The sequence below is a fragment of the Jaculus jaculus genome, chromosome 10 (assembly GCF_020740685.1).
Source record: "Jaculus jaculus isolate mJacJac1 chromosome 10, mJacJac1.mat.Y.cur, whole genome shotgun sequence".
NCBI lineage: Eukaryota > Metazoa > Chordata > Mammalia > Rodentia > Dipodidae > Jaculus > Jaculus jaculus.
In genome coordinates, this window is record NC_059111.1 from 109,855,894 (window position 1) to 109,883,182 (window position 27,289).

At 54.0% G+C, this 27,289-nt stretch overlaps 2 protein-coding genes across 7 annotated transcripts; both read left to right on the forward strand.

Moving 5' to 3' along the window:
• Znf775 (zinc finger protein 775) lies at nucleotides 1-16,677 on the forward strand. Its single transcript, XM_045160922.1, has 3 exons — nucleotides 1-60; nucleotides 7,982-8,063; nucleotides 14,335-16,677. Exons 2-3 carry the CDS (start codon nucleotides 8,033-8,035, stop codon nucleotides 15,915-15,917), a joined length of 1,614 nt encoding a protein of 537 aa, XP_045016857.1. The 5' UTR covers nucleotides 1-60; nucleotides 7,982-8,032; the 3' UTR covers nucleotides 15,918-16,677.
• On the forward strand, nucleotides 11-27,223 carry LOC101607229 (zinc finger protein 436). Of its 6 annotated transcripts, none has more exons than XM_045160926.1 (3): nucleotides 11-60; nucleotides 7,982-8,063; nucleotides 26,581-27,223. In XM_045160926.1, exon 3 carries the CDS (start codon nucleotides 26,609-26,611, stop codon nucleotides 27,221-27,223), a length of 615 nt encoding a protein of 204 aa, XP_045016861.1. In that variant the 5' UTR covers nucleotides 11-60; nucleotides 7,982-8,063; nucleotides 26,581-26,608. The 6 variants fall into 6 exon arrangements, with proteins under 6 accessions (XP_045016861.1, XP_045016863.1, XP_045016862.1 ...); XM_045160924.1 differs by lacking the exons at nucleotides 11-60; nucleotides 7,982-8,063 and adding exons at nucleotides 24,438-24,947; nucleotides 25,495-25,637; XM_045160928.1 differs by lacking the exons at nucleotides 11-60; nucleotides 7,982-8,063 and adding an exon at nucleotides 23,802-24,009.
• Nucleotides 27,224-27,289: the final 66 nt, after the last annotated feature.

Here is a 27,289-nt window from a genome sequence, read left to right on the forward strand (position 1 = left end):
CCTGGTCCCAAGTCGCCCCCCGGGTGGCAGTTCCCGTTAACCTTAGCCACAAAGTCAAAGGTATTTATATCCCCGGCCCCCTCCCTCGGAGTCCCTCTGCATTCCGGGCGGGGAGGGCGGTGCGAGGGATGGCCGGGCGCCCGGCCCCACTCTCCTCCCGCGCTGCTCCACTGGCCCGGGCTGGAGCGGAGGTGGATGGGCGGGGATCTTGGGGTGCTCCTAGCCTTGCGCGTCCCGGGAGCTCCGGGCCCCAAACTTTCTCCACTTCTCCCCCTCCCCCCCATAGCCCAGCGGGAAGGGACCCGAGCCTGGGTGGGCAGGGCGCAGGTGAGGGCATCGCAGTCTCGAGGGGGAGGCCCACACGGGCTGAAGGGGGACCCAGTGTATAACCCAGGGTGGCCAGGGCGCAGCCCCTTCCCCTGCAGTCCTATTCTGAGCTCCTAGTACGTGTCCGCCTCTTGGATCCGCCGAGGGGCTCACAGTAGGTGGTCCATACATGTTATTGCACGAGAAGGATAAGAACTGGAGGTGGAGAACAGCGACCGAGAAGCACCAGAGTTACTGCTGTGTGCGTATCGGGGCTTCCCCGGACTCCATTCCAGTAAAACCAGCAGCTTCAGTGGACATGGATGGGGGATGAGAGCTGCTGCTTCCATTAAGTGGGTGGAGATGGGGTAGAGATGCTGCCTCCTTTAGCCCGTAGGGTGACATGGAGTCCAGAATGGGTCGCTGCTGCCGCGCAGACTGGGTGTGGCCACCCGAGGTTGGAGGCCAGTGACAGTCCAGGCTCCACTGTTAATTTCTTTTAAGTCCGTGCCATGATTCTGTTCTAATCACTTGCGGGCTGAACTTTATTTAACTGTTCCCTCATAACAGTACTGCGGCCTGTGCTGGGGGCTGAGGAGAGGCGCCCAGTGCGGGTAGTCTTCTCGGGGAGAAGAGAAAGGGTTGGTGACGACACTTATCCCTTATCCCGTGGGTCTTGGGTTGAGTGGTTGCATGGGCTAAACAGAGAAGGGGACCCGTCCCTGGCAGCCTGCTGTATCCAGAAAGGCGTCTGTCCTGGCAAAAGTGACCCCTGATCTGGGCTGGAAGGGAAGCTGGGCAAGGGCATTGCGTGAGTGGTCAGAGGTGTGCACGTGTGTGAGGGACAGTGTCTGTTGGGATGTAGTGGGGAGAGGCCACCAGAGACCAGGATTTCAGTGGCCTTGACACGACATTTTTGGCTGAATCTGAAAGTGTGAGGGAACCCTTGGAGTCTGGCAAGGGAGTAACATTCCCAAATTACAATTGTAGAAAAATTGGTTTGGGATCCGAGTGGCAGATGAACTGAAGGGACTAAGGCAAACCTGTGAGGTAAAGTAGGCGAGAAACCGATGTGTGTGTGGAGAGGGTGCGTGTGGGGGAGGGTGTGTGGGGAGGGTGTGTGGGGGGAGTTTGTGTGGGGGTAGCTGCTGGACACATTAAAGGAGTGCTAGAACTTTGCAGCTCACTGATTGAGCTGCCTGTGCTCTGCGGTGAGGGCTTCGCGGGAGCTTTTGAGTTGGAAAGGAGCAGGACAGGTGCCATAGAGAAGCCGGGAAGCCACTGGGAGAGAGCCATTGTGCCTGATGCTGGGGTGTGGGATGGAGGTCCTGGCCTAGGCTCAGACAGGGTTGCAGCCAAAGCTAAGGCTAGCCTTCCTTTTGCACAGCCACTTGGAGACAGGTTTATTTGGGGGTGCTCAGGGCCTCTCCTTTGAGGTTAGGGATTTTTGTTGTTGTTGTTGTTGTTGCTTTTTTGAGGTAGGGTCTTGCTCTAGTCCAGACTGACCTGGAATTCACTATGTAGTCTCAGGGTGGCCTGGAACGCATGGTGATCCTCCTACCTCTTCCTCTGGAGTGGTGGGATTAAAGGCATGCTCCACCCCAACTGGTTGAGGTTAGGGATGTTTGGAGGGAGTCATACCTTGGGAAGAGTGAGTGGTGGTGGGTGTTCGCAAAGCAGGCTTGTGGGATGTGATGCTTGTGCTCCTGGTCATGTTGGGGGTGGGTGGGAAGACACTCTCCAGTTTAGTGTTTGGAAGTACAGTGTTTTCAGACTTTCTTGTTTTGATGCTTAGAACAAAGCTGTAGAAGAATTTATTTTTTAGATTTTTTTTTTTTCCAGATACCTCCACTCAGCAACCCAATGCCCAGGAAGCTGAAGTGATTTGCCAGGGATAAATAACAGGTTGGTGACAGGTAGGTCAGGACTCAGAGCTCCTGATTCCCACTGTAGGCTGTGATGTGGCTGGGGAATTGAACCCAGGATAGCAGGTTTGGCAAGCAAGCACCTTTAACCACTGAGCCATCTCCCCAACCCCCATAAAGTTTAATTTATAAATTAAAGACACTGGGAGAGAGATGAACAATAATAAATAATGATAAAGTAGAACATTTATACGGTAATGCACTATAATAATGTTCTTTGAGTGCTGTTTCTCTCAAAATGTCTCACTGCAGCATGCTGACTGAGCTTGTAGCCGGTAATTGGGAGCAAACCACCAATGGAAGGGAGCTGCTGTGACACGTGGCAGGTGTCTCCAGGGGACAAGTCTCTTCTGCATCTTTGAGCTCTTGTTTATTTAGCTGGCTTGGATAGGATGTACTTGGGCATGTGTGTGTGTGTGCCCATTTGGTGTGCCCATCAGTGCCCTGTTTGCTTTCGATCATGAATTTAAAATGAAAACCTTGCCACTGTTAACTGAAATCCATTTCCCAGGCAGAGAAAATTGGTGCGCTCTCAGGGATTTGTTAGTGATGCGGGATGGGCCAGAGGAGTGACCTCTTTAGAGCCCTCATTTGATTAATCGGTCAATCAATTCATTGCGTCCTGAGCCTCTTCCATGCACCAGGGCCCAGGCAGGACAAGATCTCTGTCTTTCTGGAGCCTGTCTTCCAGGAGGACAGCAGTGACCTTGGCCATCTGTTTCAGTGGACTCAGTGTGATTGAGAAACTGAACTTGAAATTTTAACTTACTTGAATTTAAATAACCACATTTGGGTATGGAAACCAAACCCCTAAACAAGAGGACCTGGTAGTTTAAGGTTGTCTTGGCTGCACTTTCTCTGTAAATCTTATGCCTTCTCTTAGAGGATACGTGGTCAAGGCTAAAATGCTCCAGCTGGGGCTGGCCTGCCCCAGTTCTGTCCTGGTTCCAGCACTTACTGGCTGTGCAACCTTGAACAAATGATGTAACTTCTCTGAGCCAGGGTTCCTTAGCTGAAACTTGACATGGGCTATTCTTGCTGAGTGCTTGGTACAGAGGCAGTGCCCAGCAGATGGTGGCACTCTTTTTGTTCTGGTGCCACTGTCTTTTTTTTTTTTCCTATAATTAGGCCAATGTCAAGGTGTTAAAGAAAGCTCTCCAGCTCCCTCCTCAAATGGGCTGCATCACCTTTTCCATAAGGGACAATGTAAGAGCCCCTTTGGCACAGGGGTACAGATGGAATCCTTAGCCTGTTCCCTGGAAGGTGCTGTCTTGGATCACTGGGGGTCCCCTTGGTGAAGGGGGCAGGCAGGGGAGGTGAGGGCTGTGAGAGTCGAGCAGGTTGCTGAGGACAAGGGGGGTCAATCCATGAGTCATGACAAGGTTGCTGGGCAAAGATGTGGGAGGCCGAGTGTCGGTTGATAGGAAGTGGCCCCGGGCAGGTTTTCTCCTGCCTAGGTCTCCTGAGAAGGAAAAGGATGTTGGTTCAAGTGAGAGCCCTATGGAATGAGGAGCTTGTGGGGCCTCCAGGCTGAGAAACCTGAGGCTGGGCCTTTGGTGCTGGAGGTCTAGTTTCACTGGCAACAAAGGAGGCACCAGGTGCCATCCACTGCTTAGTGCCATTCCCGGACATGGGCTGGCAATTTGGGATGAGGTGGGGAGACCTGGGCAGATCTCTGAGCTGCCTCTCCCTGGCCCATGCCCTTGCCTCACCCCAGCTGCTGCCCTCTCCCTGGCCCCCTCCATCTTCTCTAGTGACACCGAAGTCCTTTTGTTACCTTCCCTGCTCTGGGCCTCACCACCTGCTGCAGGCCACAATCCCCTCTTTGTGTGGTCCTGCAGTTGGCAAGGCAGCTGGTGGCCTGGAGCCTTCCCATGGGGCGGGGGGGTTCTTAACCAAGCCACATTCTGACCCAGTATGGGCATCTGGGCTTGGACAGGCTTCAGGAAGATGGAGGTGACCAGTCCCTTGTCCTGTGTGTGTCCTGGACTTGTGGGCAGTGGGAGGGTGAGGGGGTCGTGACTGGGGTTTGGGCTCTGTGTGATGGACCAGGCTGTCGCCTGAGACTGTGAAGAGACTGTGTGTATCTCTCTGTGTGTGCGGCGGAGGAGGGGTGCATCTGCACCTCCACTCCTGTGTTATGCTGGGACTTTTTTTTTTTTTTTTTTTCCTTGAGGAGGGGATCTTTATTGAAGCTTACAGATCCAGGGGAAGTCCCATAATCTGCTGGGACATTTTGGTGAGCAGCCTGCTCACCTGCTTCCTGGGTGTCTCCTGTCAGCTGACTGGTGTGTCAGTGGTGGGGTAGGGACCAGGACAAGCTCAGTGACGAGAACTGTGGTCAGGGCCCCTGGGGGATGTGGGGGACCTGACAGGGGTATCTGTGTGTAGAGACTGTTCTGGGCTTGAGGTGTGTTCTGCCCACATCCTACCAAGCACACAGGTGGGAGGGGGTCCCCAAAGACATGATGTGCCTCCCCTGTCTCTGTCTCGTCCGTGCTTCTCTCTTATCCCTTTGGACTCGGGACGGTCCACTTCCTCCTGTTCCACTTTCCGCTCTCATGCAGCCTGTGAGCTGTTCTCCCTGCTGCCCTGGGGCGGCCTTGGGCAGAGAAGCTGAGGCACTGCTTGAGGCAGGTCACCGGAAACCAAGGTCCTGGTCCCATCTAGGTCATAGCAAGCCTTGGAAGCCAGAGTGAGTAAAGCAGGGTTCCAGGTGGTGGGGCTCAGAGCCTCTGCTGCCTCGTATGGGCTGAGTCCCGTCCCTCTGTCCTGAACTTGTGGCCCACACTTCCTCAGCCCGAGGCGCCCCATGCAGGGAGCCCATGGTCCTCTGGGCCTCAAGGTGGTTATCAAGGTGAGGGCTCCGGAGGGCTGGGGGGGAGTGGGTAGTTGGTAAGGGGGAGCCCTGGCCCCCAGTAGGCCCCTCAGGTGAGTTCTTCCTGCTGCTCTTACTGACGCTGCTTACCAGCTGGTTTCTGTGTCCACAAGAAAACACAGTAGGGGTGATCTCTGGAGCTCAACCCAGAAAAGTTCTCCACAAGGGTAGAAGAGAAAGAAAGCAGCTCCAGTTTAAAAAAAAAAAAAAGCTGGGCATGGTGGCCCATGTCTTTAATCCCAGCACTCGGGAGGCAGAGGTAGGAGGATCATTGTGAGTTTAAGGCCAGCCTGAGACTACATAGTGAATTCCAGGTCAGCCTGGGCTAGAGTGAGACCCTACCTCAAAAAACCAAACCAAACCAAACCAAACTTACTTTTAACTGAACAAGCATTAGCAGGAGGGATGACATCATGGCCTGCCCTGGGGGCCTTCTGCTCTGGGTGTTGTCAGGCAGACGCCACCCAGTCTTAAGATAAACCATGCAGGTCCTCAAGTGGCATGACATCACTTGTCACATGCAGCTCATCTCAAACTCACCTGGTCACCGGGATGACCATCTGTTAGGTAATTATCCGAAGAAAACCTAACCTGTGTGTGTGTGCCAGCGTCTGCATGGTGTGTGTGGCCAAGCGCGCGCCCGGGCGTGCTTGTGGACAGCCTCACCTTCCACTCTTGTCCTCCACGGAGAATGCCGGACTCTGCCTTCTACTGCCATAGGCACTTCGGGATGACAGACACGTGCCCCACTTGCAGCTGGCTTTCTGTGAGATCCAGGCTCTTGTTAGACTAGCGCAGCTTTTAACCACTGAGCCAGTTCCCCAGCCCCCCGAACTTCATATTTTTGTGACAGGAGCGGAGGTGTGGGCCTCCTGGCTTCCTGCCCGTTACAGATGGTTCCCATGCCCTTGAGGAAGACATTGACAGATTGTTAGCTGGGAAGAGGCTTATTTAGCTTTTTAAAAACAAAACTTACATGTGTCTAAAAGGACAAAGCCATAATTTAACAACTAGAAGTTTCTAAAGAAAATGCTTTGAGAACAAGTAGATGTTTCCTCCCCTCTGCACAAGGGAATGTTACTGTTTCAGACTCCCCCTCCCTCTCCTGCTCTAATGAGGGTCTCAATTTCCAGTCTGGGCAGGCTCAGGAAGATGGACGGGGGGAGGTAAATTAGGCCTTGGCCACTGTGAGGGCCTCCAGGGCCGGGGTGGGTTTTGCATTGAGGGTCATCTAGTCAGGGTGCCTAGAAGGCATCTTTGGCCAGCGCCCTGAAGAGACCTTTCTTAAGGGCAGCATGAGGCCAAGCTCAGGTCTCTATGAGGCAGTCAGCCACAATTCCCTACGGGGTACTGGCAGATCCTAGCCTTAGGAGAGACTGCCACCCACCTGTGAAGGATAACACGGACCTACCTGTGAAGGATAACACGGACCTACCTGTGAGCCACAGCGCAAAGCCAGGCAGCAGGTCTGGGAACACACAGACCCGTCAAGAGCGTGCTCAGGTGGGGTGGGGTGAGGGGCCAGTGTCGTAGCCCAGTTGGAAGAGTGTCTGCCTAGCACGCCAGAAGCCCTGGGTTCAGTCGGAACCAAGCGTGACGGTACACGTCTGTAATCCCAGCGCTCAGGAGGTGGGGTCACAAGCATTGGAAATGTAAGGTCATCCTCAGCTACATTGTGAGCCCTGGCCAATTTGGGACACATGAGACCCTGTCTCAAAAAATAAAGCAAGGCTGGGCATGGTGGCACATGCCTTTAATTCCAGCACTCAGGAGGCAGAGGTAGGAGGATTGCCATGAGTTCAAGGCCACCCTGAGACTACATAGTGAATTCCAGGTCAGCCTCAGCTCGAGTGGGATTCTGCCTCAAGAAACCAAAAAATAAAAGAATAAAGCAAAGCAAACAAACAGATGAGCATGTCAGGTGATGTCAAAGTGTTTGAGGGCCGAGGCAAGGGAGGTAGGCCTGCAGTGGTACAGGGAAAGCCCTCTGGGAAGAGGACATTTAAGCAGGAGAGAGAAGTGGGGGTGCACCGTGCAGAGATTGTGGGGGCAAGCATTAGGGACTGGGGGTGGGGCTACAGCTTGAGGTATCCAAGCAGCCACACGGTCTGTCCTCAGTTATAGTCCAGGCATGAAGGCAGCAGTCAGGAATGTTTTAGAAGATGGGTATAAAATAAAATCATTGACCCCTTAGGAACCATAGATTGTGAAGTAGGTATTAGTGAGTTAGCATGTTCGTGAGCGTGTGTGTGTGTGTGTGTGTGTGTGTGTGCGCGCGCGTGCACTTTGACGGGGTTTGTGCTGTAATATGGATGTGGTCTTTGAAAAGAGGGGCCACTGGCTTAGGAAATGTGGCGGCCTTCCAGGTGTTGTTATTTGTGGTTGTGTGATTGAATTAAGGGTCTTACACATGCCAAGGCAAGTGCTTTGCTCCTGAGCCATGGCACCAGCCCCTCCTGGTGTCATCTTAAGGAGCTTCCACACCATGTCTGACCTTACCTGAGGTACCTGGTTCTCAAGTGCCGTGTCCCTCACATGCCACCCTGCCCATGCTGAGGGTATGAGTTACGAGGCTCTGATCTGGGACTTAGGAGACCTGAGGTTTTGTCCATTCCTGCCATTTGGCCATCTCTGACTCTGGGCACATCAAAGGCCCTCTCTGGCCTCATTTCCTCCTTGTGAACTGAGAACAATGTGGATTTACACACAGGTAAACGCTCAGGCACGTCAGCAATGAAGAGCAGTGTGGCACTCACTCCAGGCCACGGGTGGATCTCTGAAAGAGCATGGCTGTAGGGGGCGGGGCTGAGAACCTCGGTTTTGACCTTGTGCTGTTAGCCAGTTCTCTCTCTCTTCTCCACCTTGTCCCCAGATGGCAGGGTCAGGACCTGGTCTGCGCTGATGCCTTGAGAGGCCTTCCGTGATGGAGAGCAGCCTGGCTGGCAACAGCTCAGGTAAGAGGAGAGAGGGCTGGGTCCTCCTCCCAGGCCCTTTGGCCCGTGCCTTCCCTGAAGACAAGCCTGCGTGGCTGCCTTCAGTCAGAAGTTTCTAGAAGGTAGAATCTCAGGACTTTGAAGGTCATCCACGAAACAGAATAAAGACAAAGAATTTGGAAACAAAACAATGGCAAAGCCAGACCAGGGGAGCTACATACAGGCCAGGTAGAAACGGAGAGTGTTCTTTAAGCACTAGGACCAGGACTTTGAAGCCATTCTGCTGAGCAGACATAGAAAATGAGCACTGTGGTTGGATGGGTGGTCAAAGCAAGCTCTGTTGTTTATTGACCAGCAGAATGTCTTCAGTCCAGGCCATTGGAACTCCTGGGGTCACGTGGAGTTCAAGGTTCCTATCCACTCTGCTGGCTGCTGTGATGAACCGTAGCAGGTTTTGGGATCTCCCAAGCAAGTGCTGCCCCAAACGGAAAATTTTGCTGCCTAGTCACGTGTTCCTGGCAGGAGCCTTGCATGGGTTGGTAGCAGTCCATGCCACCTGTGAGCATCTCTCCCAGCACGTGGTAGCAGCTCTGCCACGGTGGGGGCTGCCAGGTGGTTGTAAGCCCCTAGACAGGGCCTGGGGCTGAGAGCAAGCCCAGCCCACCTTCCTGTGGGCAGAGTGGAGTGTGACTCAGGTGTCTTCACTTCCTTCTGAGGAGCTGCCTCAGAGCTCCCTGTGGGGAAAGCCTTCAGAATCTAAGATGAAGGCCAAAGTCAGCCAGCCAGCTCCACGGCAGGCAGGCAGGATGATGGGTGGTGGGGAGGGGAGGAGGGCACGTGGAGTGAGGTCCCATAGGCTGTCCTGTGTTCATCTCACTTCAGGATCTGAACACTCCTGCAGATTATGGACATTACGGTAATTACCATAAAACCTGGAGTACACATGCCGGTACTTTAGCAGAAGGACCATCTCCCTCAGATAAACTCAAAAGTGGGGTCCTAATCAGCTGTGAGGAGGCCGACGGCAGACACGGAACCTATCAGAGCACCTCCCACTCCAAGCTTCTCAGGCAGTCCTCTGATTTTTGGAGACTAAGTCTTAAATATTAAAAGTATTGAGGCACTTGGAGACCCTGGGGCAGGCCCTTGAGCTGCAGCCATATATATATATATATTTTATCAGGGTCACATAAGCTGCTTGGCTGGCTAGATTTAGGGAATGCTCATTCTGGAAGGTCACATTTTCACTTATTTTAAATATATTTTATGTTTTTTAAAATTGTGACAAAATATACATAATAAAATTTGCCATATTAACCATTTTTATCATAGTTCCTAAGCACTGCTGTGTAACCCTTGTCACCATCTATTTTTTTTTATTGACAACTTCTATACTTACGGACAATAAAACATGATAATTCCCTTCCCTCCCCACCACCATCTATTTTTAGCTCTTACAAACTCTGTACCCAAGTAATAACCCCCATTTAACAGCTGCTCCTTCTTCTTTAAACCTTCTTTTTAAAAATTTTATTCATTTATTTGAGAGAGGAGCGGGGGGAGAGAGAGAGCGAGTGAGCATGCACACACACACCAGGGCCTTCAGCCACTGCAAACGAGCTCCAGACGCAAGCACCACCACCTTGTGCATCTGGCTTATGTGGGGTCCTGGGGAATTGAACCTGGGCCCTTAGGCTTTGCAGGGACATAGCATTCAGAGCACATAAGTTTATGGGGGACACCTGAATTAAACCACCACAAATAGTATCAATGATATGAGTATCTTCATTTTTTTTTCCTTAACTTTAATGGTCTTATAACCCCTGCTTTGATTAGGATGCTTGCTGTAATTCACTCTACACACCTTTTGCCAGCTTAAGTTTCCTTATATTCCTACTTTGCTAATTCCTTCCTCCTCCTGGGGTGGGTTCTAGAGATCACTTTCAGGGCCTTGAGCCTGCTAGGCAAACGCTACCACTGGGCTACAAGCTGCAGCTGAATTTATTTTAATTTAATTTAATTTATTTATTTGACAGAGAAGGGTGGGGGGGGGGGAGAGAATGAGAATGGGCTTCAGGGCCTCCGGCCACTGCAAACAAACTCCAGCCACATGCATCCCTTGTGTATCTGGCTAACGTGGGTCCTTTGGCTTTGCAGGCAAACGCCTTAACCACTAAGCCATCTCTCCAACCCCTTAGCTGAGTTTTCACTTTTACTGAAATACTATAAATTATTTCAAGTCATCTTTGCTTTCCTGGGGAAAATCCCAACAAGGTGATAAAATGCTACCTTTAATCTGTTTTGAACTTGATTTGCGTAAGTGTCTGTTCAAGGACCAACAAGCCTATAACTTCCTGCCTTTCCCCATGTTTGTTTGATATTAAAGTCATGCTTCACCACTTAATTGACTCTTACCTCCTTCCCACCCTTTCCTGTCGTTCACAGAATAGTCCCAGAGCTGCGAACAATCCCCATTTGAATTGTTCTTGTAATCTGTTGACACAGTCAGGTGGCTTGTGACCCATTTGGGGGCTTTGCCATTAGTCTCCAAGTATTTTTAGAATCAGGGTGGAACTCACTCTGAAGCTCAGGCTGGCCTTGAACTCACAGCAATTCTCCCACCTCTGCCTCCCAAATGCTGAGATTAAAGGCGAGTGCCACTGTGCCAGGCCCCTACCTCCTTTTAGTGTCTTGGGAAACTTTTCCCCCGGGGTGTTGTGAACACATGTCTTCATCCCAAATAGGGCCCAGATGGAAGACCACAGTACTATTGCACCAATACCAGTTTGGTGGACCAGTGAGTTACTTACAGAGCATGAAGTGGGGTCATTTATAGGAATGCGGAGCCCCCAAAGCAGCCACATTGAAGGGTTCCTGATCTTTGGATGCTCCTCCCCCAGCCACAGGATGTGGGCATACTTACAGAGCATGGGGACCCCAGACCGTCCGTGTCACTGAGTCTCGTCCTGTCCTGGACGATGACTTCACTGGCCCCTTCTAGGAGCTCCTTGTCCATGTCCAGGAGCATGGAGACCCTAGAACAACTCTTCAGAGGGGCTCACTACGTCAGGATTACCCTCATAGATGCTCTTCCCTCAGCCTTGGGGTTAGGGCTTACTTACAGAGCATGGAGACCCCAAAGAAACCGCCCGGATGGAGCTCCCCATGTCAGGATTACCCCTGCAGATGCTCCTCCCTCATCCACAGGGATTACACAGCACAGAGACCCCACAGAAGCCACCTCAGAGGAGCTCCTTCTCGGTCATTCACCCTCTGTATATTCTGTCACCCCTGAGGCCATGAGGCCTTGTGTGTCATTACATACAGCTGGCACAGGGGCCACCTGAAACCTCAGGTGGGGGTCTGATGACCACCTCCCCCCACATCTTTTCTTGAGTTATTTCAGCTGCTTTTGTTGTTACCTTTTTGTTATTTTTTAAAACCAATTTTATTTTTATTTATTTGTGATATATATGTATATATAGAGAGAGAGAGAGAAGGAGGGAGGAGAGAGAATGGGTGCACCAACGCTTCTAGCAACTGAGCCACCATGTGCATCTGGCTTCCGTGGGTTCTGGGGAATTGAACCTGGGTCTTTAGGCTACACAGGCAAGCTCCTTAACCACTAAACCATCTCTCCAGCCCCCAGCTGCTTTTAAAAGTTTAAAAAAAAATACCCATTTGAGGTAGAGAATGAGAAAGAATGCGTACAAATGGGCCTGCCAGGGCCTCCTGCTGCTGTAAGTGAACTCCAGATCTTCAGATGCATGTGTCACAGTGTGCATCTAGCTTTACATGGGTACTGGGGAATCAAACCTGAGCCACCAGGCTTTGCAGGCAAGTGCCTTTAACTGCTGAACCATCTCTCCAGCCCCACCCCCAGCTGCTTTTGATAAAAGCTGACAGTAATTGTTCCCTGCTTTCAGTGCAGAAGAATTTTGCCATACAACATGTGTGAACTTCTTACTGAAATATGCTGCACTTATCACAAGCTCCATCAGTTCTTACAAAGCAAACCCACCTCTGTTACCAGCACCCATATCAAGGGAGAACATTGACAGAACTTCAGAACACAGGCCTCCTTCCTAGTGGTCCATCTTCCTGGCTCCTAATTCAAAGGTTAGGTTTTTTATTCATTTTTATTTTTGAGATAGGGTTTCACTCTGTCCTAAGCTGACCTGGAATTCACTATGGAGTCTCAGGGTGGCCTAGAACTCATGGCGATCCTCCTACCTCTGCCTCCCTAGTGCTGGGATTAAAGGTGTGTGCCACCATGCCTGGCCAGTTTAGTTTTTATAAGCTTTTCTTTTTTCTTTTTTATATTTTTAATTTTTTTTTATTTTTAAAATTATTTATTAGAGAGAAAGAGACTGATAGAGAGAAAGAGAGAATGGGCACGTCAGGGCCTCTAGCCACTGCATATGAGCTCCAGACACATGTGCCCCCTTGTGCATCTGGCTTATGTGGGTCCTTGGGAATTGAACCCAGGTCCATAGGCTTCTCAGGCAAATGCTGTAACCATTAAGCAATTTTCCCAGTCCTTTTACTTTTATTTATTTATTTTTTTTTGAGGTAGGGTTTCACTCTAGTGCAAGCTGACCTAGAATTCACTATGTAGTCTCAGGATGGCCTTGAACTCAGTGATCCTCCTACCTCTGCCTCCTGAGTGCTGCAATTAAAGGTGTGTGCCACCATGCCTAGGTACAGGTATTTTTTTTTTTTTTTTTTTTTTTTTTTTACAGGTTAGTTTTTATAAGCTTTTTCTTATGAAGGGACTCACATACATGATTGATGGTGTCTAAAGCAGTTTCCACTCTGGCCTTAAACCACTGACAGCTTGGAGACCCATGCACCTTGGGGCCAGTAGCAGCTCTTGCAGGGCCACAGCCTCCTGTGTTGAGCTCTTTGGGCTTCCCTTGTCATTCTTGGTTTGTGGAAGAATTGCCAAACAGTGGACAATCCCAGCACCTCACTGGATGCCGCTCTGCACAAGCTGTCCAGCCACAGAGAGGAAGTGGTAGTGGCCCTAAGCACTGAGGGAATGGCAACAGCCACCCACACCTAGAAAAAGGGTATGTTTGAAATGACCATTTTTTTGCTTCTTGGGTCAGGAAGCCTTACTGGGTTGTTTAACTTCTCTGAGCCTTGAGTGGAAGAGGCAAGGCAGGTCGTTCTTTTTTCTTTTCTTTTCTTTTTTTTGAGAGCGACAGACAGAGAAAGAGGCAGAGAGAGAGAATGGGCGCGCCAGGGCTTCCAGCCACTGCAGACGAATTTCAGATGCATGCGCCCCCTTGTGCATCTGGCTCACGTGGGTCCTGGGGAATCGAGCCTCGTCACAGGCAAGCGCTTAACCGCTAAGCCATCTCTCCAGCTCAGGCAGATCGTTCAGAGACTCTATAGTCTTGGAAAGCAAGCTATTCAGTTTCCTGTAGTTTTTCCTTCTCTCTCTACATCTGCTGTAGTCACCTTCTCGTTGCTAGGACAAGGCACCCAGGCGAAAGCAGCCGACGGGAGGGAGGAAAGGGTCCATTGTGGCTGGCAGGCTTGAGGGGAAGCTCCACGGCGGGAAAGCGTGGCAGGGCAGAGGCTGGACGTCACCCGCGCCACAGCGGGTGGACAACAGCAGCGGGAGAGTGAGCCAAGTTCTGGCAAGGGAGAGTTGGATAGAACATCCCTAAGCCCGCCTCCAGAGCCACACCTCCTCCAGCAAGGCTGTACCTCCCAAATTGTCATCAGCTGGGGACCAGTCACCCCAAGCACATGAGTTTGTGGGGCACACACGATACAAACCACAACACCGCAGTAGCCTCTACCCTTCCTTCCATCTCCCAGTACTCTTCGTGCTTTCTTTTCCTTTTCCTTTTTGTTTATCAAGGTAGGGTCTCGATCTGGCCCAGGCTGACCTGGAATTCACTATTCACTTTGAGGCTGGCTTTGAACTCACGGCGATCCTCCTACCTCTGCTTCCCAAGTGCTGGGATTAAAGGCATGTGCCTCCTGATTTAAAAAAAAAATATTTATTTATTAGAGAGAGAGAGACAGAGAGCATGGGCACACCAGGGCCTCTACCCACTGCAAATGAACTCCAGATGCATGCGCCACTACGTGCATCTGGAGAATTGGACCTTAACCACTAAGCAAGCTCTCCAGCCCCCGTTTTTTTTTTTTTTTTTTTTTGCCTTCTCTCAGCCATTCCTCTGCCCATTCCCGGCCCCCTCCCCTCTGTGTCCTTTTCCTTCACCCTGCCAACAGCCAGTGACATCTGCCTGTGCTGTCCCTTTGCTTCTGGCAGGAGACGCGCTAACGATGAAGGTCAAGCAGGAGAAGACCGAAAGGCTTCTGCCCGCGCTGGCGCCACAGGACAAGGAAAACATATTCCAGCAGCCTCACGGCCTCCCGCCATGCCAGGCCATGGGGCGGCCTCGGGCACTGGGCACACAAGAGGAGACTGGGGGGTCTCGGTGGGCCTCCTCTGCTGACGCACAGGACGCACGGCTGGCCCCCCGGGTTCCCGGGACAGCCCCAGGCCCTCTGAGCCCTGCGCTCTCTGCCGGCGGTGGTCACTTCGTGTGTGTGGACTGCGGGAAGAGGTTCAGCTGGTGGTCGTCGCTGAAGATCCACCAGCGCACCCACACCGGGGAGAAGCCATACCTCTGCGGCAAGTGCGGCAAGAGCTTCAGCCAGAAGCCCAACCTGGTGCGCCACCAGCGGCACCACACGGGCGAGCGGCCCTTCTGCTGCCCCGAGTGCGCGAGGCGCTTCAGCCAGAAGCAGCACCTGCTCAAGCACCAGAAGACCCACTCCCGGCCCGCCACCCACGCGTGCCCCGAGTGCGAGCGCTGCTTCCGCCACCAGGTGGGCCTCCGCATCCACCAGCGCTCTCACGCCCGCGACCATCAGGGCGCGCGCGCCGGCCTGCACGAGATGCTCCGGGACCCTGCGGCGCGCCGGACCCGTCGCTTGCGTCCGGGACCCCCGCGAGGGCGCCCCGAGTGGGCCTGGCTAGGGCTCTGCCAGGGCTGGTGGGGCCAGGCTGCGGCGCGGACCGCAGCCCGGGGCCGCTTGGAGCCCGGCGGGCAGCGGCAGTTCATCTGCAACGAGTGCGGCAAGGGCTTCACCTGGTGGTCGTCGCTGAACATCCACCAGCGCATCCACACGGGCGAGCGGCCCTACGCGTGCCCCGAGTGCGGCCGCCGCTTCAGCCAGAAACCCAACCTCACGCGGCACCTGCGCAACCACACGGGCGAGCGGCCGCACCCGTGCCCGCACTGCGGCCGCGGCTTCCGCCAGAAGCAGCACCTGCTCAAGCACCTGCGCACGCACCTGCCCGCCGCGCACGCCGCGCGCTGCCCCAGCTGCGGCCAGAGCTGCCCCAGCCGCGCCGCGCTGCGGGCCCACCAACGCGCGCACGCCGCCGCCAACGCGCCCCGGCGCCCGGGGCCCGAGCGCCAAGGCTCCGAGTCCAGCTCCGAGCCGCACGCGGACACGCCCCGAGCTGTGGCAGCGCAGTCCCGCAGGGCCCAGGGAGCCAGGAGCGCACTGTGGGGCCGCGGGCGCGCCGGCCTGCCCGGGTCCGGCGAGCAGCGCCAGTTCATCTGCAACGAGTGCGGCAAGAGCTTCTCCTGGTGGTCTGCGCTCACCATCCACCAGCGCATCCACACGGGCGAGCGGCCCTACGCGTGCCCCGAGTGCGGCCGCCGCTTCAGCCAGAAACCCAACCTCACCAGGCACCGGCGCAACCACACCGGCGAGCGGCCCTACCTGTGTGCCATCTGTGGCCGCGGCTTCCGCCAGAAGCAGCATCTGCTAAAACATCAACGTGTGCACGGAGGGGCCCTGGAGCCCCGTCTGGACCCCGAGGAGGAGGCTCTGTAGTGCACCCCGTGGTGGAGAGGACTTTGCGCCAGGGAGCAGGGTGGCCAGGAATGCTGGTCTCAGAGCTCCCAAGTGACATCCTGTGACATCCTGTCTCCTGGAGCCTCTGAGGCTGGAGAGCAGTATCCCTGAAGCTTCCTTCAAGAACAGGGCCTAGGGGAAGTGAGATCAAAACGCCGCACTCCTGGTACTTGGGTGCCTGTCATGGGCACCAACCAGAGGTGATTCCAGCCTCAGGCACTGAGCGAGGGGCTGTTGGGGGTCCCTAGTAGAGGCTCCTCTTGTGAAATGGCCTGGGATTGGGACTAACATCGGGATCAGTAACACGAACCTGCCGCACAGCCTGTAAGATGGGCTAGGGGCTGGACCCTAAGGGAAATTGGCGACAGACTCCGGGATACCAAGAATGGAGCAGAGATGGTGGTTAGGAAGGGGCAAGCACCAAGGACAGTACCAACGCTCCGCAGCTATCGGGAAGCACTGGGTGGTTTGATGGTCCTTCTCCAACCCCGATTGTTCCACTGATCAGGGTGCTGGGTATGGCGGGCTTCGCTCTAGAACTGGTGTGTGTGTGAGAGAGAGAGAGGGAGGGAGGGAAATGGTTAGGGGCTAGTCTCCATCAAGACTTGGCTGCTTGGGGAGATGGCTGTGCCAACTCTGCAGCTTCTGCTTCTGTCCTCAGGTGGGTGAGTGGGATTGTCATATGTCCTTATCCGTCTTGATGTTACAGAAGTGAAAAATGAAGGACTTGAATATTTCACATGGCTTCATGGTCCTTTCTGAACCACTGTTACTGGAGCCCAGATGCGTATGTTCCTTGGAATCCCTCCACCTGCTGTCCTCCACCCCAGAACAGGGCAGGGAGCTTACGCCATATTATACTCCCCAGCGGAAACTTCCTTGCCCCAGCTGGAGGGCACTTTTCTCTCTCACCCTCCTCTAAATCAATGTCACATCTCTCTGCACATGCTGCCCCCTCCTGTGCTTCTGAGGTCACCAGTTCCAGGCTTCCCAAGCAGTGTGGCTGAGGTCCTGATGCTGACTGAAGCCAGGGCTCCAGCCTGGGTTGTGACCTTGGATGAGTTGTCCCCAGGGGCTGGAGACAGGCTTTGGCGTAGCAGGGCTGGGTAGCTGGGAGTGGGAGGAAGGAGCCGACCAGTGTGGGCCTGGAGCAGGGGGAGCTGCATCTGCTGGTCTTGGGGTCTGGGTCCTCCTGTGGATGCAGAGCAGTGTCCCCCTTCTCTGGGCACCACTGTGCAGATTAGTTCAAGCCGCTTCATCTGGGAGATGCACCAACTGTTGTAGTGTTACAGCAGGGCGCAGAGGCGCTGGGAAGAACAGACACGACCTCGGAGCTGCTGCGGTTTTCCTAAGGAGTGCTGCCAGTGATGCCTAGTGCTCAGCCCCCCACTCACTCCTGGTCCAGTTCTTTGTTTTCGAGGTGGGGTCTCACTCTAGCCCAGGCTGGCTTGGAATTCACTATGTAGTCTCGGGGTGACCTTGAACTCATGGCCATCCTCCTACCTCTGCCTCCCGAGTGCTGGGATTAAAGGTGTGTGCCACCACGCCCGGCCCCTGGTCCAGTTCTTTACTCATAAACTGGGCAACATCTGACACCGGGTGAGGGGTTTCAGGCTGACATCCACATAAGTGCTCAGCTCTGAGAGCCAATGGGCAACAGACCCAGATGCTCCTCTACTTCCCTACAGTGCCCAGCTCTTCCTCCAGCATGCCCGGCCTGGCCCAGGAGCCGCTCACTGTCCTGCGTCACATCAAAACCCACTCCTCCCATGGGGGAGTCTTCTCAGTCCTTTGTCACTTAGCAAATCCTGGAACCAATCTGAAAGAGCTCACCTACTCTTGAAAGGCAAGCAGGGTGGCACCATGTATTCCCGGGTTGGAGAGCCACCATCTTGAAGGTGGGGCCTGTGGAAACACCTGCTTCTTGAGGAGCAGCTTAGGCTGGCGCTGAAGAGCTCAGACCACATGTCCATGTGCTCAGCCTCTCGGTGGAACGTGCTGTCTTCCACAAATGGCCTGCACTTCAAGCCCATCCAAAGGGGAGGTATTGGGGGTTAAGGAGGTCCGATTGCTTTCGCAAGTTCATGAGAATGCCTGCTCACTTACCCTTGGTAATGATCCTCTCACATGGTCACAAGGCAGACAGTGATGAGACTGAGGTATACATCCCTTGACCAGCTGGGGACTGTAAAACACTGGTTCACTGGCGAGTCTGTGTGCCAGGAAGAAAGCAGGGTCCCCATTCTTGCTCAAGAACCTTCATGGATGCGACACGGGATTCAGAACAACCTGTACGGTCAACTCTTGGACAACTGGTTACCAGCCCCAGCACTCATGACAAGGCTTTCTTATGATTTAATTTCATGTGACCAGTGATGTCAGCTTGGCAGGATATTGCCTTTGGACACAAAGGAAGGGGGGTGGGGGAGTGTGACATCCACCAGGCCATGCTGTAGATTGACATCGTGTCGAAGGCCTCCTGTTGGCCTACGATGAATCTGTTGTCACAGCCACGGGCTTCTCCAAGGAGGGATGAGACTGTGATCTTTAGCATCTATTCTCTTTCATTTTTGTTTGGTTAGTTTTTTTGTTTTCTCAAGGTAGGGTCTCATTCTAGCTCAGGCTGACCTGGAATTCATTTTGTATTTTCAGGGTGGCCTTGAACTCATGGCAATCTTCCTACCTCTGCCTCCTGAGTGCTGGGATTAAAGGCATGCGCCACTACCCCCGACTTCTCCCCCCCCTTTTAAACTTTATTTTTATTTATTTATTTGAGAGAAAGAGAGGGAATGGTTGTACCAGGGCCTCCAGCCACTGCAAATGCAAACAAACTCCAGATGGCTACACCCCTTGTGCATCTGGCTTATGTGGGTCCTGGGGAATTGAAACCAGGTCCTTTGGCTTTGCAGGCAGATGCCTGAATTTACAGTAAAAAAAAAGGGGGGGGGCGTGTCAGAGATTATTGAGGAAGAGACATCATAAAACCAAGGACAAGATCAAACTTGTTATCCTAATGGTTTATGATTTGAGATACTGTGCAGTACTGAGAGATTTAGGGGTCACATGGAGGAACAGAACCCATTGCAAGGAAATGACTAAGATTTCTATCATGTTCTGTGCTGGGTAAGTTCAGGTCTGCAGTGGGGACCTGTGGCCAAGCTTGTAACAGGCCACATGAGCTGAGAGGGTTTGTGGAACTGCTGTCTTTTGTTAGGAACAGGCTGGGAGCTAAGACAGGCGACCTAAGTACATGGATGGATAGTGGCTTTCTTGGGCAAACAACATGAACATCAAGTCTGATAGCACAGGAGCCAGCCAGGCTCCTTGGGAGGGGTTCGTGCCCGCTGCCCAGCCCAAGGGTACAGGCACACAGTCTCAGGGAGAGCAGACCCCTCCCCAGGGGGACTTTCGGACTGGAGAGTGGTTTTGAAACATTACTTTTGCGGGCAAAAAGCATTAATCACTGAGCCATCTCTGCAACCCCTTGAAACATTTTTTTTAAACATGGTTTGAGTAAAATATATATCTTTGACCTTTTGTCAGGAAGATTATTGAGTCAAAAAATAGTATGTTGTCATATGTCCTGATCCTCATGGACGCAGGTGGGGGCAGTGTGCAGGAAAGAGATAATATCCTGGGGGTTGGAATCTCCTGGGTTTCCCAGGTCTGCTTGGGGAAGATATTGTAGGCTAGTTCCATCCAACATCACACTTAGTCTACTTCTGTGCCAACCAGTGTCATAGTCACTCTGCATGGGCGGCCATGAAACACTTAAAATGGGATTTTAACTTTAATTAAATGGCTACACTTGGCTATTGGATAATACATTGTAGGAAATGATGTTCCCATTGGCAAAAAGTTGGAAGCCATGCCTTCCTCCTCTTCCCTCTTGCTCACCAATAGCCAAAATCGGTGTGTGTTTGGTGGGGTGGGGTGGAGTTGGGAATAGTGAAGCCATAGTTCTGAGATTCACTTCTGCCTTTGCTACTTAAGCTACGGGGTTGTGGCAAGTAACCTGTAGAAGGTAAGTAGTGTGAGAACAAGCACACAGCAAGCACTCAATAGGGGGTCACTGCCGTTAATAATGATAATATTTTTATTTCTATTTATTTGAGGGAGGGAAAGAGGGGGAGAGAGAGAGAGAGAGAGAGAGAAGGGGGGGGGAGAGGGAGAGAGAGAGTGCACCAGGGCTTCCAGCCACTGCAAAGGAACTCCAGATGCATGCACCACCTTGTGCATCTGGCTTATGTGGGTCCTGGGGAATTGAACTGAAGTCCTTTGGCTTTGAAGGCAAGTGTCTTAACCACTAAGCCATCTCTCCAGCCCTGTACCATTACTGTGTTAATAAACTCCACGTGTGGCTACTTGCAGACCATGTGTGCCCATGGAAAAGGGAAAAAGATTTTCCCCAGCATAGCTCAGGAAGGACTTATTTGGTCTCATGGCTCTGAGGGCTTTGGTCCGTGGTTAGCTGGCTCTGTCACTTTGGGCCTGAAGTGAGGCTGAATATCATGGTGCTGGGAACACTTGGTAAACGAGGCTGCTCACTTCATGGTGGCCAGGAAGCAGAAAGACAGGAAGGAGCCAGGGGCTTGAGCATACTAATCCTGGGTGTGCCCTGGGGACTTACTTCTTCCAGCCAGGCTTCACCCCCTACCTTCTACCTTCCAATAATGCCAGATATCATGGATCTGTCAGTGACTTAATCCCTGAGCCTTGCGGGGGACATTGTATATAAACCATAATTGGATTGAGCTCAGGAGATTTGCCGTAAGTTTAAGTATTTGGCCAAATTGATGTCCTAGGCCATGCCTTGGATTTTAATTCTGAGGAAATGATTTTGGAGCTGATACCTCGTGGACATAGAGCTCAGTGCTAGAGCACTTGGCTGCGGTGGCCTCACGCCCATAGCCCCACATCTTCGCCTGGTCTCTGCACCCATCTCAGGCCTCCAGGCTGTGGTTGGCCAGTGGTGGTGTGGCAAATCCTCATCCTCCTCTTACCTCTGTGCCTGCCCACGGGGCCGCCAGGTAGCGTGCAAACATGCACTTATTCACTGAACAGACATTGACTGAGGGCACCAGGGATAGTGGGGTGCTAGAAACACTGACTGCCTCCAGAAGGTCACAATCTGATGGGGACGATGCACGTGTGCCAAATTCCACAGGCTAGCACCAGGTGCTCCGGAGGGAGATCCTACGGATCACGTCCCAGTGCCTGGGGATGAGAAGAGCTCACTGGTGTGGGGAGGCCGGCAGGTGGAACCCCTGAGGCGCACCCCCATGTGGGATAGCCAAAGCAGGGATCTGGAGCTGCCCCAGGGGCATCCCAGAGTCACCTGCTTGTCCACCTACCCCAGAGTGGGTACAGCTGAGGGCTGGGCAGGGCTAACTGACTTAGCATCTTCACCCACACGGGAGGGAGCAGGAAGCCAGCTGCTTCCCAGGGTGTCTTGGCTATGGTCATCTCACGTCTTTGTTAGAATCTAGAGTCCCTTGGCCCATGACCCTCGCAGGACGGTGGCCATCACACGTAGGGCCACTGCTTGGACAAAGAAGCCTGGCTGTGTGTCACCACACTGTCTCCCTATGATAGTCACCACAGCACGTGTGGGTGGGAGGGGCTTATGGAGATGCGTGTGTGTGAATGGGGGGGGGTCAAGTGCAGTGACTGAGGCCCTGAGCTCGCAGGCTTCCCCACACAGACCCAGGGCCTCGGGGACATTGCCTGCCTGCCATCCCCCCTGTTTCCCTTCCCCCTCCCTCCCTCCCTCCCTTCCTCCCTCTTTCCCTCCCTCTCTCTCTTTCTTTTTTTCTTTGAGGTAGGGTCTCACTCTAGCCCAGGTTGACCTGGAATTCACTATGTCATCTCAGGCTGGCCTCAAACTCATGGCGATCTTCCTACCTCTGCCTCCTGAGTACTGGGATTAAAAGTGTGCACCATCACGCCTGACGTGTTTCCCTTTTTCTAAGATGGCAGTTTATCCTGAAGATGCTGCTAAAATTGTGGATGCCACCCTCAGGTGTACCATTGAATTTGTTTTTGAGAATCTTCGTCCTCACTAAATTGTCCCATATATATATATTTAAGGGGGGGGGTTGAGAGAGAGAGAGAGAATGGGCATGCTAGGGTCTCCAGCTACTAAAACAAACTCCAGATGCATGCGTCCCCTTGTGTATCTGGGTCCTGAAGAATCAAACAGGGATCCTTTGGCTTTGCAGGCAAATGCCTTAACCACTAAGCCATCTCTCCAGCCCTGTCCCCCCCCCCCTTTTTAAATTTATTTTGAGACACAGAGAGAAAGAGGGAGGGAGAATGGGCAGGCCAGGGACTTCAGCCACTGGGAATAAACTCCAGATGCATGTGTGATGTTGTGCCCTTGCGTCAATGTGCATCTAGGTACGTGGGACCTGGAGATTCAAACACGAGTCATTAGGTTTTGCAGGCAAGTGCCTTAACTCCTAAGCCATCTCTCCAGTCCTGTGTCCCCACTTCTTTTGTGGCCCAGTGAAGACATGAAAACCAGTTTCCCAGTCAGGTGACAACTGTGATAGGAGCTAGAGATCAGCTCCTGATGGCCGCTGTCAGCCCACAGCGAGGAAGCTGAGGATGGGTGCAGCTTCCCAGCTGGCATTCTTTTCGTACAGTCCAGGACCACAGCTCATGGAGTGCCTTTGCCTAAATTTGGGGTGGGTGTTCCCACTTCAGATTTTCTTATTTTACTTTTTTATGTTTTTAAATTTTATTTTTATTTATTTATTTGAGGGGGGGGGAGAATGGGTGTGCCAGGGCCTCCAGCCACTGCAAACAAACTCCAGACACATGCGCCTCCTTGTGCATCTGGCTAATGTGGGTCCTGGGGAGTCAAACTGAGGTTCTTTGGCTTTGCAGGCAAACGCCTTAACCCCTAAGCCATCTCTCCAGCCCTTTAAAAAATTTAATTTAGCCGGGCGTGGTGGTGCACGTCTTTAATCCCAGCACTCGGGAGGCAGAGGTAGGAGGATCACCGTGAGTTCAAGGCCACCCTGAGACTACATAGTTAATTCCAGGTCAGCCTGGACCAGGGTGAGACCCTACCTCGAAAAACCAAAAAAAAAAAAAAAAATTAATTTATTAAAAAAATTTTGTTTATTTATTTGAGAGAGCAAGAGAGGGCAAGAGGCAGACAGAATGAAAAAGAGAGAGAATGGGTGTGCCAGGGCCTCCAGCCACTGCAAAGGGAACTTGAGACACATGCGCCACCTTGTGCATCTGGCTTATGTGGGTCCTGGAGAATCGAACTGAGGTTCTTTGGCTTTGCAGGCAAACACCGTAACCACTAGGCCATCCCTCCAGCCCTTTAACAAATTTTAAATATATTTTTTCAAACTATTTTATTTTTATTTATTTATTTGACAGAGAAAGAAGGAGAGGGAGAGGGGGAGAAAGAGAGAGAGAGAGAGAGGGAGAGAGAATGGGCACATCAGGGCCTCCCGCCACTGCAAAGGAACTCCAGACACATGTGCCCCCTTGTGCATTTGGCTAACGTGGGTCCTGGGGAATCAAACCTGGGTCCTTTGGCTTTGCAGGCAAACGCCTTAAGTGCTAAGCCATCCCTCTAGCCCTTAAATATATTTTTAAAATTTAATTTATTTATTTATTGGAGAATGAGAGAGGGAAAGAGGCAGACGGGGGTTGGGGGGGGGGCTGGGTATTATTAAGTGTCAGTGGACACTTTGCCTCTCACACTTTTGTCTTCTCTAGGGGGCTTTACATACAGCTCCTTTATGGGATATCTTTAGCTGACCACAGTGGACTCAATTCTGTCCGGGAGGGGCCGACTTCCTTCCTCCACTCCCTAGGGTCATCTTGGCAGGTCATCTAGCAGGGTGGGCTGTGCTGAAGCTGGCCGCGAGTAGCGCTCAGAACTTGCGCTTCGCGGGGTGGCCTCGGGCCCTGGAAGCCGGCTCGGAGGCGCCCCCCGCCCCACTTGTCACACTCAGGGCCAAGGCCCGCAGCCTGCAGCCGCCCCTGCTTCCCGGACCTCGGGCAGCTTCTGGGCCTGGCCAGGCTACTCTTGCTTGGAGATGAGGTCGGGATGGGTCATGATAGCTGTCCCCCTCCAGAAAGCGGGGGGCGATGGCTGGGGCGGGGGCCGAGGTTTTGGGTCACCTGTCCCTCCGGGCGTGCTGGCCCCTGGAGGAGTGTGGTCCTCTGTCGGGTCCGGGCAGGCGCAGCGCCCGTTTCGCCGTCAGCCTTCTTTCCTTCTGCCATCAGCCGGCTTGTTGGCGAGTTAGACCTCCCAGCCTCACGGGGCTGCTGTGCGGCGGCGGCGGCGGCGACGTTGGCGACCGCAGCGCTGCGGCGGCGGCGGCGAGCCGGGCTCGGGAGGAGGCGCCACGTGAGTGCCCGGCCGCCGGGGGGCCTGGGCCGGGCGGCGGCGGGGCGGGGGTTACCGTATTTACCGAGGCCAGTGCGGGGGGACCCTCGGGGGCGGGTCACTGCGGGCGTGCTACCGTACTCGCCGGGAGCCGCGCAGCCCCGTCCTGGGGACTGGCAGTGCCATGACTCAATTCCCTATTTATCCAGGGTCGCGTGGTTCCGCGCGGTGGGTTGAATGCGCCCCCCCGCCCAGGGAAACCCCGGCTGGTAGCCAGGCAAGGTGGCTTACGGCGAGCGGCGAAGTGGCATCCTATGTCTTAGTCGGGGGTGGGGTGGGGGGCTGCTGCTGGTGGTGGTGGTAGGATTTGGAGGCACAGCTCACCACATATTTCTCCCGGGTCCCTGCAGCCCCAGCAGTTGGCAAGGCCGGGAGAAGGGGGTCGGGCGGGGTGCGGTGAGCTCTCCCGATTAAAGCAGCTGTTTGACAAGATCGACGTGGCTGCGGGAGGCTGGCCGGCTTTATGGGGGCGGGGAGGAGGGGACGCGGGAATCGCTGCCGGACAGTTACCGTATTTTCGTTGGGCCGCGCAGACTCTAGAGGGAAAAGCCGGCGCTGGAGACTGCAGGAGCAGGGGCGCAGCGTGGGCTGTGAGTGTGGCACGGGGTGGGATGGAGTAACTCGGGGGAGGGACGGGGCCATGCATGGCCTTGGAAACCTCTGGGCCTCGGTCTAGGGGTCTAGCCGGGAGAGTGGGGAGGCTGTCCAGTGACAAGGCCAGCCCCAAAGTGGCCAAGGAGACTTGCATGGTATTTCCAAAGGCCAGCAGTTGCCTGGGAAGGGATTGTGGGTGGGGAATCTATGGCCAATGGTACTTGCCCCCTTCCTCAGGGAGAGTGCCTGTTCCACCCAGCTCTCAATTTAGGGGAAGGACAAACGGTGTCTCAGAAACATCCCGTTCTGCAGGTAGATTGACTGAGTCTGGAAGTGGGGAGAGACCTTGCGATGCAGGAGGTGAATGGAGGGGGCTCCAGTGCCCTGCAGGACATGGAGCGGTGCCTGCACAGGAGTGGGTGTCCTGCAGGAGCCAGTGGCCTTTGGGGGATGGATGGATCTGCAGTGGTTGGCATAGCGGCGGTGGTGTGTGTGTGTTGAGAGGTGTTTAGCAGCTAATATATTGAAAAGAGATTTCAACAGCAACTCAGAAGACTTAGGGCCTAGTCCTGGATCACCTTGCTGGATGACCTTGGACAAGTGTGTTGGCCTTACTGAGCCTCAGTTGCTCCACTTATAAAATAAGCTCCACGGGGCTGCTGTCTCCACCTCCGGGCTGCTGTGAGGTCAGTGGGAAATTGTTTCAAGAGGGACACAGTGGCCTGGGAGGAGGACCACCAGGGGAATGGGCACGAAGGGAGCCAGGTGCTGGGGTGTTTGTTGCATGTTGGGTGTGTTGCTCAGTGGTGGGCCAGGCCAGACCCCTGGGAGCTCTTTGTCTGGTTCAGTGACCTGCGCTTCAAGTGCTGTGTTTCATTTTGATACACAAAGAGGAGCTGCCTTTAATGTTTAACTCAGCGAGGTCACTTTCAAGTTCACAGGGTTTCCGTTTTGCTTCCTGCTTTAACCCATCCCTGACCTCTCCTGCCCGCAGGTTTGGGGCGCATTCATTCCCCACCTCCTCCTTGGGAATCTGTTTGCAGAGGAGAAGGGTCACTTAGAATAGTAGCTGCCCTTGAGAATTTCCCATCACCGTTCACCCCCTGTCTCGTGTGTGGCAGGCGGAGAGACTGGTGTGGCACTTAGCAAAAGGCAGCTGTGCTTTTGGGGCCTTGGGGGTGGGGACAGAGGAGCACAGCCACTCTCAGGGAGAGGGTGAGGATCACAGGGCAGCATGCGACAAGGAGACCATGAAGAAGTCAGGACACGCAGGCTTCTAGGAGGTGGTGGCTTTTGAGAAGAGCCCTGAGGCCAGGCTGTAATGAAGGGGCACTGTGGTTTGAACAAAACCATAGATGGAGCTGATCGTGGTGGCGCACGCCTTTAACCCCAGCACTTGGGAGGCAGAGGTAGAAGGATCACTGTGAGTTCAAGGCCACCCTGAGACTACATAGTGAATTCCAGGTCAGCCTGGCTAGAATGAGACCCTACCTTGAAAAAACCAAAACCAAAACATACCACACACACACACACACACACACACACACACACACACACACGCTGTAGATGGACGAGCATTGGAGGTTGGTTGACCTCTTGACCCCCCTCTCTCTGCTTCTGCTTCTCCAGGGACTGGTGATTGCAGCTGGAAGTGCCCATGACCGAGCTGGTGTCCTCCAGGGGCGGGTCCCCTGTGGGGGACAGGGAAGAGGAGGGTCTGGGCGACGAGCAGGGCCTGGTCATCCATCACCCTGCAGAGGAGCAGCTCCATCGCTGTCCGCTGTGCGGCCAGACCTTCTCCCAGCAGCCCAGCCTGGTGCGGCACCAGAAGGCCCACGCCGGGGCGGGCCGCGCGGCCTCCTTCGTGTGCCCCGAGTGCGGCAAGGCCTTCAGCGTGAAGCACAACCTGGAGGTGCACCAGCGCACGCACACCGGCGAGCGGCCCTTCCCGTGCCCCGAGTGCGGCCGCTGCTTCAGCCTCAAGCAGAACCTGCTCACGCACCGGCGCATCCACAGCGGCGAGAAGCCGCACCAGTGCGCGCAGTGCGGGCGCTGCTTCCGCGAGCCGCGCTTCCTGCTCAACCACCAGCGCACCCACGCGCGCATGCCCGCGCCGCACCCGCGCCGCCCGGGCGTCTTCGGCGAGCGGCGGCCCTACTTCTGCGCCCGCTGCGGCAAGAGCTTCGCGCGCGAGGGCTCGCTCAAGACGCACCAGCGCAGCCACGGCCACGCGCCCGACGGCCCCGCGGCCCACCTAGGCCGCGTGCTATGACGCGCGCGCCGCCCGCGCCCGGCCGCTGCGCCCCGCCGGCGCCCAGCCTGCTCCCGGGGCGCCCGA

Bases quoted from the DNA above. Each gene is read 5' to 3' on its own strand.
- Znf775 (XM_045160922.1), top strand. From the start codon at position 8,033: ATGGAGAGCAGCCTGGCTGGCAACAGCTCAG. The intron at 8,064-14,334 runs GTAAGAGGAGAG...TGCTTCTGGCAG, and splicing joins CCTGGCTGGCAACAGCTCAG to GAGACGCGCTAACGATGAAG.
- LOC101607229 (XM_045160926.1), top strand. From the start codon at position 26,609: ATGACCGAGCTGGTGTCCTCCAGGGGCGGGTCCCCTGTGGGGGACAGG.